Below are 20,709 nucleotides of genomic sequence, written 5' to 3'. Positions count from 1 at the left end.
TTTGGACTACCTGTAGCTTGTTTATTGACGAAGCAGGACAACCACCTAGAAGTGCATTACAATAGTCCAGTCTAGAGGTCATGAATGCATGAACTAGCTTTTCTGCATCAGAAACAGATAACATGCTTCGTAGCTTGGCAATGTTTCTAAGATGGAAGAATGCAGTTTTTGTAACATTGGAAATATGATTTTCAAAAGACAAATTGCTGTCTAATATAACACCCAGATTTCTGACTGTAGAGGAAGTAACAGTACATCCGTCTAGTTGCAGATTGTAATCTACAAGATTCTGTGTAGTGTTTTTTGGTCCAATAATTAGTATCTCTGTCTTATCCGAATTTAATTGGAGAAAATTGTGTGTCATCCAATCTTTTACATTTTTAACACACTCTGTTAGCTTAGATAATTGGGAAGTTTCATCTGGTCTCGTTGAGATATATAGCTGAGTATCATCAGCATAACAGTGGAAGCTAATTCCGTATTTTCTAATAATATTACCAAGGGGCAACATATATATTGAAAATAGAAGGGGACCTAGGACGGATCCTTGTGGCACTCCATATTTTACTGATGATAAATGAGATGACTCCCCATTTAAGTAAACAAAATGGTAGCGATCGGACAGGTAGGATCTAAACCATCTTAGAGCCTGCCCTTGAATACCTGTATAGTTTTGTAATCGATCTATGAGTATGTCATGATCTATGGTGTCGAAAGCAGCACTAAGATCAAGTAAGACTAGAAATGAGATGCAGCCTTGGTCTGACGCAAGGAGCAGGTCATTTGTAATTTTAACAAGTGCAGTTTCTGTGCTATGGTGGGGCCTAAAACCTACAATGTGATCCTCTGGCTGCCACCATTCCGTCGTGGGCTGTGCCTCATCCTGCACCTTGCCATGGGCACCCTCCTGCGTCCTCCACATCAGCTCCGCCCCACGCTTAGAGTTCTTCAAGGCCGGCACGTCGAGCCCTGCACAGGAGAGTGGCGCCAGCGAAAGGGGGCATGATGGGTGAGAATGAGGAGGCATTGCATCGCTCCCATGTTCCCAACCATGAACCATTCACTGTTGCCGGGACACATTCTCAGCTCCTCAGTGTAAAACCTGAATGATTGGATGCACCTGTCGCCTATTTATACCTGTAGGCACCGGTAGTGGCTCAGCTATGTAAAATCCAATAGCCAATCTTCTTTGGCATTTTCTTTTAAACTCAGAGATGATTGGCCTCCCAAGTGAGACCCCATATGTCATTCGACACAACGTCTCCATTACCTCCATCAGGAAACGAGGGTTACGTACGCAACCGATATGATATATATATACAAACACACACACACACACACACACACACACTCCCACACATATGTATATATGTAACTGATTAATCAGTTTTTTTCTGAAATAAATCAAGATTAATCTCACCTAACATTGAAGTTTTTTAAATATTATATTGCAATAATTTCACATGCAATATTCAAATTAATGTACAAACAACATAAAGACAGTATATTTTTTATATTTGTTTAATGGCATCTTTTTTATGACTAAAGGCAAGTATCACTGATACAGCTGATGTCTATATGAAATTTACCATTGACTTCAGTCATCAAAAATTACAGTATAAATGAGAGTTATCAGTAAAAATAGTAATAGTCATAGTATGCATGGCAGAATGCAAGTACAACACTTCTGATTTTTCATTACAAAAAAAGATTATGTGGACAAACTAGAGGGCTACATGAGAAAAGAATGAAATGTTTAAATAAGGTTTAAATTAGAAGAGTTGTAGCAATGCCACATAAGGGGTGATTTAGGTATATGATTGTTGATTACCACTAATGTATTGTTGGATCGTTTCATCTATAATCACCCCGTTTTCTGTATTGTGACCTCTGTAAACATAAAAAAGTAAACATATTTACTCCACAAACCTGGAAAACAGCGATAACAGCATTTACCAGTTGTCTGCAGCGTTGTGTTCTTTTTCTTTGATGATCTGTTACACTGCAAGTCCCTTAGCCCAACTTTTTGCTTGTTTACATTTCATCTCCGTTATCATGAAACCAAAAAAACACAGCTCTGATCATGGCATCCGTGATTCACCGGTTAATGTTTGTAAATGCAGCGAATAAAGACATTGTTATTTACTGCTTAATAGTTCCTGCTGCCGTTGTGAATGCAACCAGGAAAACAGATTGATTCTCCAGGAACCATCCTGCTGGCTAGTTCCTACATGATGCGAAAACCTCTAAAGTTAATGTTTGTGAATGTCTGAGTCAAAGTCCAGATCTTAATCTAATTGAAATGTTGTAAAAAGGAGCTGAAGCAAGCCGTTTATAGGAGAAAACCCAGCAACATCACAGCGCTGAAGTGGTTTTGTACTGAGAAATGGGATAAAACTATTACAAGTCATTGTGCAGGACTGATCAGCAGTTACAAGAAACATTACCTGCAGTTATTGATTCATGGGTCATATTTATACAGTAATATAGAAAAAGTCAAATGGTATTTATGAATCTATCTTATAAGTGTCTTTGGAAAGAGCATCTGCTTAATTCCTTACAGTAAATGATGTAGATTAAATTAACCATGAGTTGTTGAGCTTCTTCATAATCATATACGTTATATGTTTTGTTTTACTATGATTCCGTACAGGTTAAATTGAGATAGGGAAACCAGGATGTCCAACACTGTCATACCCGTGAACTCTTCAACGCTCATCATTCAGCTGCAACCAGCAACACAAACAGCACCGGTGACGATGGACCCAAATGCTCCTGAGCCTAGTTATGCACAACAGATGACGGGAGCTTCACCTCTTCAAGGACTTCAGGCATTTCTGAAAGGACAACCGAAAGCCCTTGGGGTGAGAAATGTCCCATAAACTCAAATATATGATCCTGGGGGCACATTACAGAAAGGTCCTAATTTTAAAATCGTATCTTATCTGTTTGGTAACCATGGTAAATTCAGCTAGGACCACATTTAGAACAAAAGCAATTACAAAACAGCATTTCCTAAGTGTATTATCTTAACTTTTAAAAATCCTGTCTTAACTTTAGGACAACCCCACAGCTGTCCTAACTTCAAAATTATTTGAAAGCTAATGGAAAAACTGCTTACAAATGTGATGTCTACCAATGGTATTACATTCATTAATAATAAAAAATGAAGAACAGAGATGTTTAATGGTAGAAGGACTCTTGCAGGACCCTGAAGATTTGTTACATGACAAAACAATCGAAACGTCAGTGCAAGTTCTACTAGGAAGACTTAATGCCATGTCACATTACAATTAGATCTAGCCAATCGGCACTTAACACGAAGAATATAAAAGCCCTGTACTCACACTTCATTGTGTTTGCAGATACTGCCGCAAAGTTTTTGCTCAGAAAGTCACTTGACTTATTGCCTGACTTTCCCTGGGTTACTTGTATATAGTTAAGTTCGTCTTCTGCAAACTATTGCGAGTTTGACATTCCTCTCAAGATGCACATTAGATAGTTAGCTCTGGTGTCGCAGTGAATGTTTTTGGTAGTGTTGGATGATACAAGGCTTCTGAGTTTTCTCGGCAGAGCAGGAAACATTGGCGGAGTTCCAAGTGCTTTCCAGTTTTGCCACGTGGCAACGCCGGTGCTTTCCGAGCTGTCACGTCGGCACTGCTTGGGTCTATATCAACAAAATATTTCATTTGTACACTCTCGGAAACAAGGCTGACGGTCTCCTTCGGCATCTCGCCTTCATCACTTCATCAGCATTATTTTTGTTGTATGCTCTTGGGCATAGATTTTATTCTGTGCAAGGTTATTTACTCAAATGTTTAAGATGAAGCACTTGGTGTTGCGTGATTGTTTATCTAGCAGACTAGGACTGCAGGATCAAGATGTTAATCAAACTAATACATTCAATGTTTGGAACAACTCATTTGCAATGAGGCATTTTGAAGCTTGTTAATAATAATAATTATGATAATCCGTTACATTTATATAGCGCTTTTCTAGACACTCAAAGCGGTTACATAGTCATCCACCACCAGTGTGCAGCATCCACCTGGATGATGCGACGGCAGCCATAGTGTGCCAGAACGCCCACCACACACCACACACCAGCTTACTGATGGAGAGGAGACAGAGTGATGAAGCCAATCAGCAGATATGGGGATTGTTAGGAGGCCATGATGGTCAGAAGCCAATGGGCGAATTTAGCCAGGATGCAGAGGTCACACCTCTACTCTTTTCGAAAGACATCCTGGGATTTTTAATGACCACAGAGAGTCAGGACCTCGGTTTAACGTCTCATCCGAAGGCGTTGACAGTATAGTGTCCCCATCACTACACTGGGGCGCTAGGACCCACACAGACCACAGGGTGAGCACCCCCTGCTGGCCTCCATAACACCTCTTCCAACAGCAACCTAGTTTTCTCAGGAGGTCTCCCATCCAGATACTGACCAGTCTTAGCCCTGCTTAGCTTCAGTGGGCAACCGGTCTTGGGCTCCAGGGTGATATGCTATGTAAAAATGCTATGTCTAGCACACCGTATTTAGTATTTTTGTCTTAATCATATTATTTTGTCTTTTTTTATTCAGTAATTTTCAATTGCATCTATCTACAATAATTGCTGAATGCCTTGTACTGGAATGGGGTAAGTATTACAACTTGAATCTTCTGTTGCAAAGACCATTTCTGCAAAGAAGTCCTTGCTGCATATTTCTGCACCAGCGTCCTCCGAATAAAAGCATGAACGTAAACAGATTGTTTACATCAAGACTAGCCATGTGCTCTAGTAAAGTCAATTTTGATTTCACCGGGACTTTAAGTTATAATCGAGACTTGTTTGGTCTTACCTGGCTGTTGCTGCCTTCACATTTCACGGACTGTTGAGGCACTTGCATAACTCTGCTATGGTGGTCATCAGCTAATTTGTCCATTACTGTTTATGAAGTTTGGCCTATTGTGGCCTTCACATGTCACAGCCTACCTCGGACTTCGCTTGAAATTGTGTATATCTTTTTATGGTCATGCTGATCTGGCTCATTTTCTATTTTTTTTTTTGGGGGGGGGGGGGGGGGGGGGATAGGTTTCCTCTGCGGGTTCTGGCAGTTAGATGGAGTTTTATCAAGTGTGCGCAGGAGTCTAGACTTAAGAATTGTATCTGGGTATATGCTCTTATGCCGCTGCTAGAACCCTAATTCTAGCTCTATCAATTAACCTAAACTAATCACCTTTCTTACTCAATGCGGTGGTTCAGAATTCCTGTAATCTCCCATCAGGCTGCTATGTACATGATCGTTCTTATTGGATGTCCATCAAGATCAGACACGTAATGCTCAAGGTACAGTATAATACTCTTAGGAAACTACTGGTGGTGACTACTTATCACATGCTCCCCACGTCCAGTTTATCATGGTTTTTCACATACAATGGCCAATCGTGGTCATCTACACACAAGGCTTTCACATCACAGTTTATAGAAATGTAGAAATCGACATAATGTAATGCGTGTGTTTTAGTTAAATTAAGCAAATACTGCTGGTGGTGGCGTCACACCTATTCATTACATCTACTCTTTCACCACCTCTCGCAGGATTCCGTCACGGTCTTAGCAGCTATACTCTCTACGGCCTCTTGTAGCCGTTCTCTCACGGCCTATCGGGGTCTTTGTCTCTGCAACTGGTTCAGCTCCATGTAGTCACGTTTAGAAGCTGTGGTCTGTCACCGCTTCTATACACCAGCCACTAATGATGTTGAACTCGAGTACAATCATCAGATATCAAGCTATTGGGAAGATGTTCATCCTCCGCATTTGAATCCCACATTAGACCTGAATCACTAAACACCTCAAGGAATATCAAGCTGTCCTTAAGGTTATCTATATGCAATTAATGGTGTTAGTACTAGGGATGCACTGAATCCAGATTTTTGGGGTTCGGCCAAATACCGAATCCACTGTTTAAGATTCGGCCGAATCCGACATTATGCAAGGATGAAACATGATTTTGATGACTTCATTAAGTTTTGTTTTATAGAAAACTCTTTTAAAAGATTTTCGTTTTGTATAAATTGTATCTTAATTTTGATCAATGTTTTATCAATCAGTTGGCCATATTTAATAAATAAGAAGCAAATATATAGCCTAGCAGACAATGTAATAAGGCGTCGGCAGGATCACTTGCATTGCATATGAACTAAACTCAGCGTGTGCCTGTCGTGGGAAGTCGTGGCCTAATGGTTAGAGGGTAGGACTCCCAATCGAAGGGTTGTGAGTTCTAGTCCCGGGCCGGACGGAATTGTGGGTGGGGGGAGTGCATGTACAGTTCTCTCTCCACCTTCAATAGGTGCCCTTGAGCAAGGCATTGCTCCCCGGGCGCCGCAGCATAAATGGCTGCCCACTGCTCCGGGTGTGTGCTCACAGTGTGTGTGTGTGTTCACTGCTCTGTGTGTGTGCATTTCGGATGGGTTAAATGCAGAGCACAAATTCTGAGTATGGATCACCATACTTGGCTGAATGTCACTTCACTTTCACTTTCATGCCTTACAGATTTGAGAAATATAGGCTATATATTACAGAAAGCTTGAAATGTCTTTTAAACGAAAATATTCAAACCAAAATAAACGGGCTACTCTTTGATGATGTAATCCATATGAAATGCTTTTTTTCTCTGGCGTTCATGGTGAGTCTGCATCGTCAACTTCATCTTTGCAGCGACACAGAAAACACCAGTTTATTACTAAACAATTAAATAACAGAAGTGGAAAGAGTACAAAAATATTCTACTCAAGTAAAAGTACCATTACATGAATGAAATTTTACTTAAGTACAAGTAAAAGTACCAGTCTAAAAATCTACTCAAGTAAAAGTAAAAAGTAGCTTGTTTAAAATTTACTCAGAGTAAAAATTACTTAGTTACATTTTACAGTGATGGGGAGGCAAAAATGGGGTGTCAGACTCAGTTCCTGGAGGGCCACAGTCCTGCACAGTTTAGATATTACCCTAAATAAACAAACCTGATCCAGCTAATTTAATCATTTAGGCTTATTTGAAAACTACATGATATGTGTGCTGGAGCAGGGTTAGAACTAAACTCTGCAGGGTTACGGCCCTCCAGGAACTGAGTTTGACACCCCTGGGATAGGCCTATTAATCTCAAACTAGTTGTTTTTAATTAAAGAAATCAGTTATTTAGAATAATAAGACATTTGGGCTGTTACCAGGCAAATCAGTATCAACAAACTCATCTTTTCAATGCAAACGAAATGCAGAAGCTTCATCTGAAGTGGCATTTAGATGTATTTACACACTGTTTAGTGCAGGACAAGAATGCATTTAACCTGCAGTTACAAATGCATGAATAATTTTTGATGTACAAGACATAAAATGTTGAATACTCATTTGAAATGAGAAGAAATAAATTATTTAAAAAAAAAAATCAAAAGATACTTTAATTGTGAACTTAAAATGGCCAGTATGTGTCAGCAAGTCACTGTTAATAAGTGAGACATTGCGATTGAACCCGAATCATTTAAAAGGTTGATTAATTCAGGAACTAAACAGTCATGTTGCTCAGAGATGCAAAACTGTGCTTTGGTGGCTATGTTTGGAATTATTTTTTGTTGTAAAAATAGAGCAAAAACAGGCAATATGGTATCTAAAACGCAAGTCTTTTAATTAACTTGTTTACTGACCTGTTGTAAAATATGTATATATATAATCATGATGATTTTTGGAGGAAAAGACGGCATTCTTTGTGTGATTTTGATTTACTATATGAAAATTATATATGTAAGAAATGTCAGGGTTGGCAAGGGAGGAACTCAAGTGCAGACAGGGATCACAACACACAGGATTTATTTAGTACAAAAAGGGAAAAACAAAACTCACGAGGGGGAAAACAACGACTAGGGCAGAAACTAAACGACTTAACAGGACAGGATTGACATGACAAACAAACTCATAACACTAACTACAAACAAACACTCACGGTAATACAAAAGGGTGGGTGGATCAGGAGTCTTAGGAGGACGGGACGAAGGCTGACGACGAGGGGTCCGGGCAGGTCTGGGTGGTGAGAGGTGGGGAGGGGTCTCGGGACAACTGACAGAGGACATGACAGGAGCAGACACAGGACACGGGGCAACACTTACGGGACGCCGGGCAACACTTACGGGACGCGGGGAGACGACATCTACGGGACGCGGGGGGACAACAGGACACGAGGAGACAACATCTACTGGACACGGGGGGACAACAGGAGACGGGGAGACAACAGCTGGACACTCGACGATATCAACGGGACACGGAGGGACAACATCAACGGGACACGGGGGGACAACATCTACTGGACACGGAGAGACAACATCTACTGGGCACGGGGAGACAACATCTACTGGGCACGGGGAGACAACATCTACTGGGCACGGGGGAATAACAGGACACGGGGAGACAACGGCTGGACACTCGGGATTTCTGGGGACAGGGTCTGGGGACAAGACAGGACTGGCGGGGACTTCTAGGATCTGGACAAGACGAGACAAATAATCAGACAAGGCTTTAACAGCTATCATAACCGGCATCTCCTTACAAGATGAGACAGACTGTAGTAGAGTTTCTGCTGCAGAGTCGGCCGCGGCTCTCTCCTCCGCCCTCACGACTGCAGACTTGAAAACAGTTCTCTTATTTGCCGGTTTGGGTTCAAGGGTCACCGCTGCTGGCTCGGGCACGCCAGTGCTCACCGCTGCTGGCTCGGGCACGCCAGCGCTCACCGCTGCTGGCTCGGGCACGCCAGCGCTCACCGCTGCTGGCTCGGGCACGCTCACCACTGCTGGCTCGGGCACGCTCACCGCTGCTGGCTCGGGCACGCTCACCGCTGCAGGAGGAGACAGAGTCGCAGAACCGGGAGACCCCTTCTTCCTCCTCTTCCTCCTAGGCCGCGGTGCAGAGGTCACAGCAGGGACAGAGACGGGTTGGGGAAGTTCGGTCTCAGGCAGGGCGGACTCTGACGCCGACGATTCCGAGGCTGACTCCCACGAAAACCGTCTCCCTCGCTTGTTGGGGAGACTGAAGGTAGTGGGAGGTGCCTCAGGATTCTGGGAGGGACTTGCCTGAACCCCCAGGGTTGCCACGGCCAGGACACGACCCTCTGGAATCGTTGGCAGCTGGGTAGGTGGAGGGGACCTCTGTGGCTCCTCCTGGGAGAGGTTCTCCCACAGCCGGGCATAATTTTGGAGGATCCACTCCCCCTCGGGCGAGTATGGGAGGGTGACCCCCTTCCTGTCGGTGGGGGATGACATCCAGCACTGCCTCCGGAACTCCGCCTGTCGCTGAAGCTCGGAGGCCCTCCTGCCTGCTGAGTTCCTTGGTGGTCGGTTCATTCTGTCAAGGTTGGCAAGGGAGGAACTCAAGTGCAGACAGGGATCACAACACACAGGATTTATTTAGTACAAAAAGGGAAAAATAAAACCCACGAGGGGGAAAACAACGACTAGGGCAGAAACTAAACGACTTAACAGGACAGGATTGACATGACAAACAAACTCTTAACACTAACTACAAACAAACACTCACGGTAATACAAACACTTCTTCAGGAACAATCACAAATGTGGAACAATCTCAAAGGAACAATCACATATGAGGTACAATCACAATGAACCGACGCAAGACAGAGCACACTAGGAGATCTAAATAGGGGAACAATTAAGACACGACAGGTGGCACAGATAGCAATCACGACACGACTAGGATAACAAGGGGGGCGGGGCAAGGGAACGAGACAACACAAGCACATGGCCCAAAGGCAAGGCCATGTACTTGTACACAAAACACGGGTCTGTCATGATCCTGCCTCAAGACTAGGGTGAAAATCAAGGACACGAGGGCAGAATCATGACAAGAAACACCTTCACACAATCAACGGCCGCGTGACGTAGACCAGCATAGCGCAAGCCTTGGGTTCGGTTCGGTGGCTTTCTCACTATGACCCATTTGGGCATCTCCATCTGTGGCTTAGCTAGGCCTTCTCTCTGCGGCCTTCGTGGCTTTTCTTTAAGGCCCGCCGGGACCCATCCCACTGTGACATGTTTCGCAGAGACATTTAGCCAACGGTCCATGGGCGTGATGTCTGAAGCATATCGGACATAAAAATGGCAACACTTAAGGAGGGTTTAAGTTGTCATCGGATTGGTTAAATTCTACAGGAGTTCTGCGAGACATGTCACGTTCCTTAATGTTCTGCTGGAAACAAAGATTACCTTTATAACGTATTCATAATGTATATATAATCCTTCATTGCTCTGTTCATAATGTACATACAATATCTACATTGCATTCATATTTATACTCTGTATATACTCTGCTCACTACTGTATATAGCAACTCCACTGTACATTCTGTATATCATAGCTTTACTTACTCTGCACTTTTATGTATATAAAACACTATATTCTTGCACTTCTGGTTAGATGCTAACTGCATTTCATTAGCTCTGTACTTGTACTCTGCATAATGACAATAAAGTTGAATCTAATCTAATCTAATATTTCAGTTAGGACAGGAACTGCAACCAGCATTATAGAGACCAACAAATCGTCACAGAGCATTACCGGTTATAGTGCAAATTACTAATGCCTTATGTTTTTTTGCAAAAGGCAATTTTCAAAGTGAAGTAGCTTCCATTATTTTATTTACCTCATCAGCAGCTAGCGCAGTGTTGGTTGCTTGGCAACAGACCAGTGACTGGATTGTCGAGCTTGATAATGCAATTTAAGTTTTCCTAATTAGAGATAAGATACAGTTTTGTTAGATAGGCTAAGAATCCCAAATCAAATTACAGATTTTTCTTTCACGCAAAAATCATTAGGATATTAAGTAAAGATCATGTTCCATGAAGATATTTTAGTAAATTTCCTACCATAAATATATCAAAACTTCATTTTCTCAATATTTAGATTTTTTTGCATCTCAGATTCCAGATGTTGTCCTATTCTAACAAACCATACATAAATGTAAAGATTATTTATTCAGCTTTCAGGTGATGTATAAATCTCAGTTTCAAAAAATGTAAAACTGGTTTTGTGGTACAGGGTCACATATATAAATATTTTTCATTTGTACATGTCATTGTGAGGTAAGCAAATAAATACATGAATAAATTCTAAACAAGGAGCGGTGCACACATTTAAGGAATAGTTCAAAAATTGTTTTGTTTATCTGCTTACCCCCAGGGCATCCAAGATGTAGGTGACTTTGTTTCTACAGTTGAACACAAACTAAGATTTTTAACTCAAACTGTTGCAGGCTGTCAGTCCTATAATGTAAGTGGTCATAAAACATACACAAACAAAACCAAATTAAACCCTTCGGCTCGTGATACATTGCACGTGAGGCATCATCTTCTTCTTGCTTTATGGTGGATTGCAGACTTATAAGTGCATCCCCACCACCTATCTCTCAAATGGCCCATTGACACTCTGTCTACAGTCTGAATTAGGAGTGTCAATGGTCCATTTGAGATATAGGTGGTAGTAATGCACTTATAAGTCTGCGGTTAAGCAAAAAGAAGTATATAAAATATATAAAACTATATAAATACTGTTCAGTTTCTTGCACAGAATGATCGTTTTTGTCTTTACACATCAATGTATCGTCACGAGCCAAAGGGTTTCATTTGGTTTTATGTACGTTTTATGACTCCCAAAACTGTGATTCCCATCCACTTACATCATTGGACTGACAGACTGTAACAGTAAAGATAAATATCAAATGGATCAGTCATGGAGAAGATTAAGGAGTTGCAAACTATCAAAAAATATAAAGAAATGCAATCAATTCATACGATGATAATTCCACACTTGCTAAATATATTTTTGGGGATATTTTTCAAGTACAATCATAAGTCCATAACTACGGCAGCCATATTGTATATTTAATATTTTCCCGCTTTATGAAAGACTCTCATGCTACTCACACTTCTTTTTGTGCCCCACAGACGGTCCAGATAATGATCGGTGTGATGACTTTCCTGTTTGGCATTGTGTCTACACTTTATGTTGAATCCATCTTTGTCTATACTGGTGTTACTTACTGGGGAGCTCTCATTGTAAGAAACCACTATACAATTAAGTTTTCTGTCTTTTAAAAAACAAGCTACATATTTCAACTCAAGCCTCAATTTTGTTCTTTCTCTCTCTTCTCAGTACATTATCTCAGGTTCACTCTGCATTGCTGCAGAAAACAAAATTAAGTCTCCCTCCAGTTTGTGTTTGGTATGTACACAAAACTTATTATTTTTGGGGTCTAAGCTCCAGCTGGAAGTACAGAAATAGTGTCCTGTTGTGTTTGTACTGATTTTCTAGACTGGTTTATACTGATTTCTTCTCATATTTCTTCTGCTCTAAAATATATGGGCATCAATGACCATAATTCATAAATTTATATTTACGTCCTGAACGCAACATCCACATTTAATGACCCCAAACTTGTCAGGAAGGTCTCAAACATGTCTCTATTCAGACACACAACACTAGGTGGCGCAATAATAATAATGATACAATCTGCATTTTTGAGTAATTTTCAGAAACATTTTTTTCCATTTAATCCTTAAATGTATGTCACGATGCTGCTGCTACTGTGACAGAGTGAGGAGCGAGGAGATGTAGGAGAATCGGTGAAGTCAGTCTTTATTTACACCCAACCAAAGCAAAGCACAAATATCAGAGGGGATAGACGAACAATTCCAGATGCTAGACACAGAAAAACATAGGGCTTAAGAACTTAGAACTCTGGAGGCCCCTCAGGACAGGCTTAGATGGCAACCCTTTTTTTCCACAAATTGATCTTCATGTCCTGAACGCAACACCCAAACTTAATGAAACTATATATATACACACTGGGTATTTTGAGAATTCATGCCAAATTGCATTAAGGTTGCACCTGTAGGATTGGTAAAATTGAAAATGAATATGAATCCTCATATGAAAATAATAATATGAAAACATGCCCTCTACCAGACAATCAAATTTCAGCAACTAATAAATGCAAGTACAGAGTCTACTTTCTAAGTTTTCATGAAATGCCAAAAAACAATTTTATTGTTAGACTTTTTGAAAAGTAAGTAGATTTTGTAAATAATTGTGATTAACTTTACTGCTCAACCTCACTGTTTGATACAGGTGGTCAGCTGATTGCCTACAATATAAGCAGGTGTTTTATCATTCAGTGTAATGTTTTTTTCATTCAGTGTAATGCAAGTTCTCTGTTACACCCCAGTGTCATCCATTACACTGAATAACAGTTTCACTGTAGAAATAATTGGGAGGCACTCTGAAGCCTGTTCACACCAAGAACAACAACTATAAAGATAACTACAGCAGTAACTATGCTAGCCTTCACACCAATAAACTATATCAATGTTTGTTCTAAGAATAGTTGTGCTGTGGAATTTGCTATTCATTTATATTTATAATTATTTTTTAAACCATATCATTATAGTTAATGTACTTGGTGTGAACGTGCTTTAAGCAAGGAAAAGAGAAAAGTATAGCTTGCCAGTATTTCTGGAGAGATTCCCCTCACTACAGTATGTGATGAGTTCAAAAGAGATCACTCCAAATACTCATCCTGATAATGCCATTTATGTTGGCAAACATATCTTATGTTTAGAATAAAATTGAACTATTAATAAATATGGCTGCAAGCAGCAATTTTTGGGTGACAAAGTGACAAGTGCTAAGAATCAGAATTCAGAACAGTAAAATACAATTTTTATTATATTTATTTATTATTAACATCTGCTTCTGCAGTCATTTACTCCGGAATATTATTAAAAATAATTTAATGACAAACTAATATTAAAAACATTTTAGTTGTAGGAGCAATGGCACTATTATCTCTATTTTTGGCAAACCGTCATTCAAAGTAACAAACTATGGTCATCCAGCATTCAGCATAACAGATATATTTATGTAAAAATGAAACAATATACTTGTTCTGACCTGTACTGATTAAATTACTAAAAAGAATAGGTGATCATACTAAATTTTATTACATTTTAAATGACATTTACTTCCCTACAAAAACTTCTTGCTGCCAAATAGGTAAAACCTAGTGGTTTGAAGGACGTTAGCAAAGTATAAAGATTTAAAAAATGAGGCATGAAGTATAATGCTTAAATATAGTATTTTATAATGTATAATGATTAAAGTTTAAAATATGCCAAACAAGAGTTTTTGGTTCGTTATTGTTATACTGAATGACATTTTAGTGGATGTCTTCTGTAAATTATACCAAAAAATGCATGATAGTCATTGTTTTTTGTTCAGCAAAATATGAAGTTGTATGTGGAGAGAAACTAAATTTAAAGCTGTATTACACTTTTATGTTTTTAGTGCTTGAAACACATTTCATCTTTGATCTATGTATATTAAAATATTAACACAATGTTTTAAAGCTCTTGCTAATTTATTAATCTGTTTTGTGTTTTTTTTCTGCCTATAGGTGAAAGCTTCACTGGGAATGAACATTTTCAGTACGATAACCGCAGGCATTTCAATTATTATTCTTTCAGTATATTTTGTTATACAGCCATACCCTAACTGCAATTACTGTAATTCAACGGTAATGTATAAGGTATGTCATCAACTTTATATTCACCATTAACATCAAATTGTACAGTACACAAGTCTTAAAAAGCACTCTTCTGTTTAATGTTTTTATCTGGCATTTCAGAAGTAGTTTATTGATCATTTACAATATAAGGAGTCATTGACATTATACGTTAATTGTTAATGTATTCAGTAAAAGGAACAGACAAACTCATTGAGAGAACTAACCTATAACTTCCCGCTCGGTTATTGCCATCTTTATAATCTTCTGATCTCAGAGATCCATCTGTATCAAGCTATAGATAAATGTTAACATGTGAATTCTTGCTAAATATGCAGTTATATTATGGGCTGTTGGCATGAATTGTACTTGTGATGGAGCAGTGGTGGAGCGCTCTTGATCCAGTCAAAATCACAGCACTCCACTCTGCACTCTGCTCACATACAGTAGGTAGACATCCAAAACGCCCCTTTTACCGCCGCCCCGCCCCGCCGTCTGTAAAGTACATTTGCAGATATTGACTGCTGAGTGGCGCTTTAACCACAAGTTATCAAACAAGCGCATCAAAGCACATTTTCGCAAATAGACGTCAGTTTTGCCTCGCTGATGTGTAACATTTGATGGCTTCACTCAGGGAAAATTAAAAACACTGGTTAAAATATTTAATATTTAATATGTAATATTCATAAATTAAAGTTAGGTATTCATGAAGTTATGTACATTTCTTAGAACAAATTTAAGCAACATAATTGGCAAGCCTGTTCCTGAGCCTGTGCTTATATTTTCACTAAGCTACATGGTATTTAACCATATTTTAGATTTGACACATTAAACATGTGCGCAGTATTATTTATTTTATATGAATTATGTGTTATATTATTCAAAAGAAATTGTGGTTTACTTTGCATCGGAGCATTAAAAGTGGTAGGGGGGTAGGCTACATGGATTAATATGCAAAATGTCAGTATTTTCATATATTATGCCTATATTTTAATTTATATTTTAAAATTCCTTTAATAAAACATCATGCATTTTTGTTATTTGTTACCTGTCCTTTATTTTGACGGATAACTTGACATTTGTTTGTACACTGATTGTCTGTCTGAACTTAATGACATCACACTACAGTGTCAAATCATCTGAAAGCAAGGTCAGTACATTTCGTCATTAAACAGATCGAGCAACAGTTCACTGATGGGGATCGTGTCCAGTGTATCCATCACTGGGTTCTGTCGTCTTTTGTTGTTGGATCACACCACTTGGGTCCGGAGTAGACTTGGCGTGCCTTTATTTATGGGTTATGTTACAGTCCTGTGTCAGGGACCAGGCAGACACGGTCCCAGCCAATCCACAACGCTCACATTCCCCTCAGGATTAATCACCAGCACCTGATCACCCTCACCATGGCACTATAAAGCACTCACCTCAGCACCAGTCCACCGTCAAGCATCCAACAGGAATCAACCTAAGGATCTTGTCTCCAGCTCACCTCGACTTCAGAAGATCCCCAGAATTAACGTATACTTACCTTTTGAGAAGTTAACGTGTGTCTTTGTTCACCTGTCTCCAGGACGCCTGTGACAAATCAGCTACCAGAATTCTTTACGAGCTTCAATATCTCCTGTGTCCTCTTAAGACTCTCGGGGAAGTGGCCTTGCCTCTAAAGCAAAAGAGACAAGTATTAGTGTCCCAGAATTGTGTGGCTTTGACGTCTCGACAATTGAGGAACTCACCTGTATTTCACCGAAATGAACTCCACAGAACCCACACCTGAAATTCACCTCTCACGAACTCTTGTTTAAATAAAACACTGTGTTTAATTATATTACCTCTGTCTCCAGTGTACATCCTGACAGAAAGCTTGACCAACACCGACATGAATTCAGCACAGCCTGAGGACGGCACTTCCGCAAACACCGCTCCAACACTGGTGTACCTCGCGAACACAATCTCTCGACCAGCGCCCTTCTCTGGCCAGGAAGAGGACTGCAATGGATTTCTGTTACAATGCTCTCTCGCACTGGAGCAACATGCACATCAGTACCCCACTGTAAGATCAAAGATATCATTCATTATCCAGCAGTTATCCGGGGCTGCTTTGAGATGGGCGGAAGCACTGTGGTTTCAGGACACAGCGGTCACCTCATCGTTTCAGAGTTTCATCAGTCACTTCAAAGAAGTGTTTGGGCGTCCGGGTGGAGACTCTTCGGTCAGTGAGCAGTTGTTGCATCTATGTCAAGGGAAGATATCTGTGTCTGAATAATCGTCATACCTGCATCCTTGTGGCCATAGATAGATTCTTTGAAAACAGCGGAACTTCTGTTTAATCATATTTCATAATTTTGGCATTCCAGAAGACATTGTTTTGGACAGGGGGCCTCAGTTCATCTCGAGGGTTTGGAGATCCTCCCTTGCTCTTCTCAACGTCACAGTAAGTCTCACTTCCGGCTACCACCCACAGGCAAACGGAATGCAAGATCCAGGACATCAGCCACTTCCTCAGGACCTTTTGCCACCGCAACCAAAATCTTTGGAACAGGTACTTAGTGTGGGCCTAATATGCCCAAAATTCCCTCCGACAAACATCTACCAACCTAACTCTGTTCCAATGTATTCTCGGTTATCAACCTCCCCTTTTCCCATGGTCGGGGGAACCGTCTGATGTTCTCGCAGTGAACACCTGGTTCTGAAAAAGCGAGAGAGTCTGGAACCAGACGCACCACCACCTTCAACAGGCTGTAAACCGCCATCACCATCAGCAAACACCTACCTACCAGCCTGGCCAACTGGTATGGCTATCCACATGGGACATCCGATTACGACAGCCCTGTAGAAATTTAAGCCTGAGGTACATAGGACCATCCCTGATAGAACGACAGATCAACCCAGTCACCTACTGACTCCAACATCGTCATCGATGACGTCGACACAAAAAATACGTCGATGCAAAATATGCACATCGATTCATCGACCTGTTTTTAATTCTCTAAAAAACGTTTGCAAAACGTTTACCTTATGTGCGTTGAATATACGTGATGGCCGGATCAGCATTCTGTCCAACGTAATATAACCATTCCAGGGTTTTTTCTGCATTGATCTTTTTTTTTGGCGGCTGTCAAAGCCTTATTTGATCGGTGAGTGATGTAGAATAGAATGACTGCTGGGCCTGACAGGGCGCGTACGAGAGAGAGCCCCAACAAACTCAACAGTCTTCAAACAACACGAGCACTTCTTGCTCTCTCTCTCCCTTGTGCATATTAATCAAAATCATTAAACACGATAGAAAAAGGGTGAAACACCAAAGTTTCACGTGCGTTCGCACACTCACAGTCTTCAAACTACACGAGCGCTGTCTTGCGCTCTCTCTCTCTCTCTCTCTCTCTCTCCCTTTTCTGTTTCTTATGGGGTGAGTTTTTATTAACATCAAAGTTTGTCGTTTTGTGTTCATTCTAAGAACACATACTCATTATCTCATGTTTAGTCCATGTTTAGACCTTACGATAGTTACTTGCATTTACGCGTTACGTTAAGTGTTTCCCGCGTGAGGTAATTTTTGTTGTACGTTGCCATGGTGTTCACGCGTGCACAAAACTACTACGTTACCTCAGCATTTCACAAATGCACTGTGAAATGTCTGGTTACATGAGCTTAAGCTCTTTTCAATAAAATCCATGCAAAAGTTAATATCAGCTCATTTTAGAATACAGTATAGGATGTACCGAATATTCTTCAGTTTTATGCAAAACAGAAATATGACGAATAGAATATCAGACCTCTGTCATATGACCAAAAATAAATGCAAAAAAAGCTTTTTGCATGGTTGTCTTTGACACATGAAAACTGTAACAATGCATTTTACAAGGTAACACAATGTAACCTTGCTCTCACTCGAAATGTGTCCCCACATTAAGTTGGTTGCTATGCAACCATGTAGCTTTACAGGGGGAGCTTTACAGGGGGTATGGCTTATCTAAATGAGATGTAAATGAGCCCTATTGTCACTCCCAGCAGTGAGAACAGGTGAGAACTGTACAATCTTTAGAGGCTATTTTCAGTTTTTTTAGCTTTTTTGAGTAACTACCTTCAAATGGCCACAACTTCTCCAAATATTATCAGATTTCCATGTGTAACACATCGTTGGAAAGCTTGGAGACTACAGTTTCAGAATCTGCGAATAACTCAAAATGCCCCAGAACCGACTTGTGTCCCTACTTTCCGTGATTGGTCACAATTGGATCTCTCAGATCAGAAGGTTATAATGACGGCAATAACCGAGTGGGAAGTACCAGGGTAGTTCTCAAGGAGTTTGTCTGTTCCTTTTACTGAATATTTTCAGGTTAAAGCATTATTTAAACAGATTCAGCACATTCATATGCAGTCGCTTTCCCAATAATGAATAATGTATTTTGAAATACACTGAAATACTTTATCCAAGGAGGAATGCAGAACAGTGTTTCTGGTATCAGTCAGCGAGCAGTAGAGTGATTATTAAATGCTCTGAGCGTGGAGGGAAATTGTTGTTAACCCCTTTCTAGGCACCTCCTTTTTTGGCATGTAGACAGAAATGACATACCCAAAATAAAAAGGTTTCTCTTCATGATTCTTTCTGACTAGATACATAATCAACCTTTGTTCCCAAAGCTGACACTTTAAAGTTTACTGTTCAGGAATCAGAATCACTCAGACTGTTATGATAATAGAGATATATAAGCTCAAACATAAAAACAAAAATATAAATATTAAAAACATATTTTTTAAATGTATTTAAAAATGTGTTGATGTAAGATATGAGTTTAGAAATAGAGTGTAGCTAAAGCCACAATTCTTTCAAAACTTCATTAGAAATTTCATAATCGAATCTGTAAAACTGTGAGTTTTATGAAATATTTTCTAAGGCCATGTCATGTGTGGTTTTTAGAGAAGGCTAATCAGATTGATTTATGGCCCTTGTCATCTCTGTAAGATCACACATGTAAACTCTTCTGTGTATTTTGTGTGTTGGCTTTGCAAAACTCCCTGATTCGTTGAATTGTTCTCACCAAACGAGTCTTTCACACCTCCGCCAGGTATGACACATTATCCGCATTATTCTTTTATCATTATTCTTTTGTTTTTATTCCACCTTTATTAGCATTGATTGTGGTTTTTCAGGCTTTACAAAGCAACAAAGCAGCGATCTCACTTCAGTCTCTCTTTGCATTTAGCCCTTATTTATCAAAAGTCTTACTATAAAAATACAACAAAACATTTTCTTACGACCTTAAGTGAATTATTGAGACAAAAATGCATTATGAAGAAGAAAAGCACCTGCTATTAGTAGCATTAGAGCTACGTTAGCATCAAGCTACATCAGACAATTTATGAAATTATTAGTACACTTTTATACAAAACTCACTTTAAACCCCGATCGAGTCTTTATAATAACTTCCTTTAGCGATCAGGGGTGGAATTTGGTCGTTTACTATTGTAAAAATATGTTATTTGTAGCCTTTTTCATAGCTGCACAAGTTAGCATTTCTGATGTACATTTTTTTTTATATTTTATAAAATGCCCCAGATCTCAAGAAAATCTCATACCAAGCTTTTCTATCGTAATCGCGGGTTTATTATTCGGATATTTCGTGTATACAGAGGTGTTTCAGTGTTGTTGTGAGCAGATATGAACCAGGAACTGTTCACGAACCATGTGACACGATCTTGTAGCGACAAATACATAAAAAATATGTGAAAATACCCATCTTGGAAAATATGTCCGAAAAAACTGTTGGTTATGTCTTAAATGAAAGTAAACAGTTGAGAAAAAAAATCGTATGTGTATTGGATGTATTCATTGTCTCATAAAGTGGCCGCGCCTAATTTAGCTACTATCTGCTGAAATGTCAATCCAATGAAAGAAAAATGAAAAAATGAAAAAGAAATATAGATTTTTTTTTTTTTACTAGTACGTGCAGGACACTATTAATTAATGTATGTAAGTGAGTATTATACATTTTGGTTTGACTGTATATTTAATTTTTTACAGTGCTATTTTACATTTAATTATTTGGTTTCTGTACCTGGACACTTTCAAACTTGAAAAAACTTAACACTGTGTAAATAGCACAAACAAATA

The 20,709-nt window shown here is 39.7% G+C and overlaps 1 protein-coding gene across 1 annotated transcript in view; it reads left to right on the top strand.

The window, feature by feature from the left end:
- The window catches only part of LOC113067097 (membrane-spanning 4-domains subfamily A member 4A-like), a 44,308-nt gene that overhangs the window by 16,470 nt on the left and 7,129 nt on the right, over nt 1–20,709 (top strand). The window contains exons 2-5 of the mRNA XM_026239356.1: nt 2,654–2,864; nt 11,983–12,093; nt 12,191–12,259; nt 14,490–14,621. Coding sequence (XP_026095141.1) covers nt 2,679–2,864; nt 11,983–12,093; nt 12,191–12,259; nt 14,490–14,621 — 498 coding nt within the window. The 5' untranslated portion in view covers nt 2,654–2,678. The remainder of the gene's footprint in view (nt 1–2,653; nt 2,865–11,982; nt 12,094–12,190; nt 12,260–14,489; nt 14,622–20,709) is intronic.

This window comes from Carassius auratus, chromosome 4, assembly GCF_003368295.1.
Source record: "Carassius auratus strain Wakin chromosome 4, ASM336829v1, whole genome shotgun sequence".
Taxonomy (NCBI): domain Eukaryota; kingdom Metazoa; phylum Chordata; class Actinopteri; order Cypriniformes; family Cyprinidae; genus Carassius; species Carassius auratus.
This window is presented reverse-complemented; position numbering and strand designations above follow the sequence as displayed.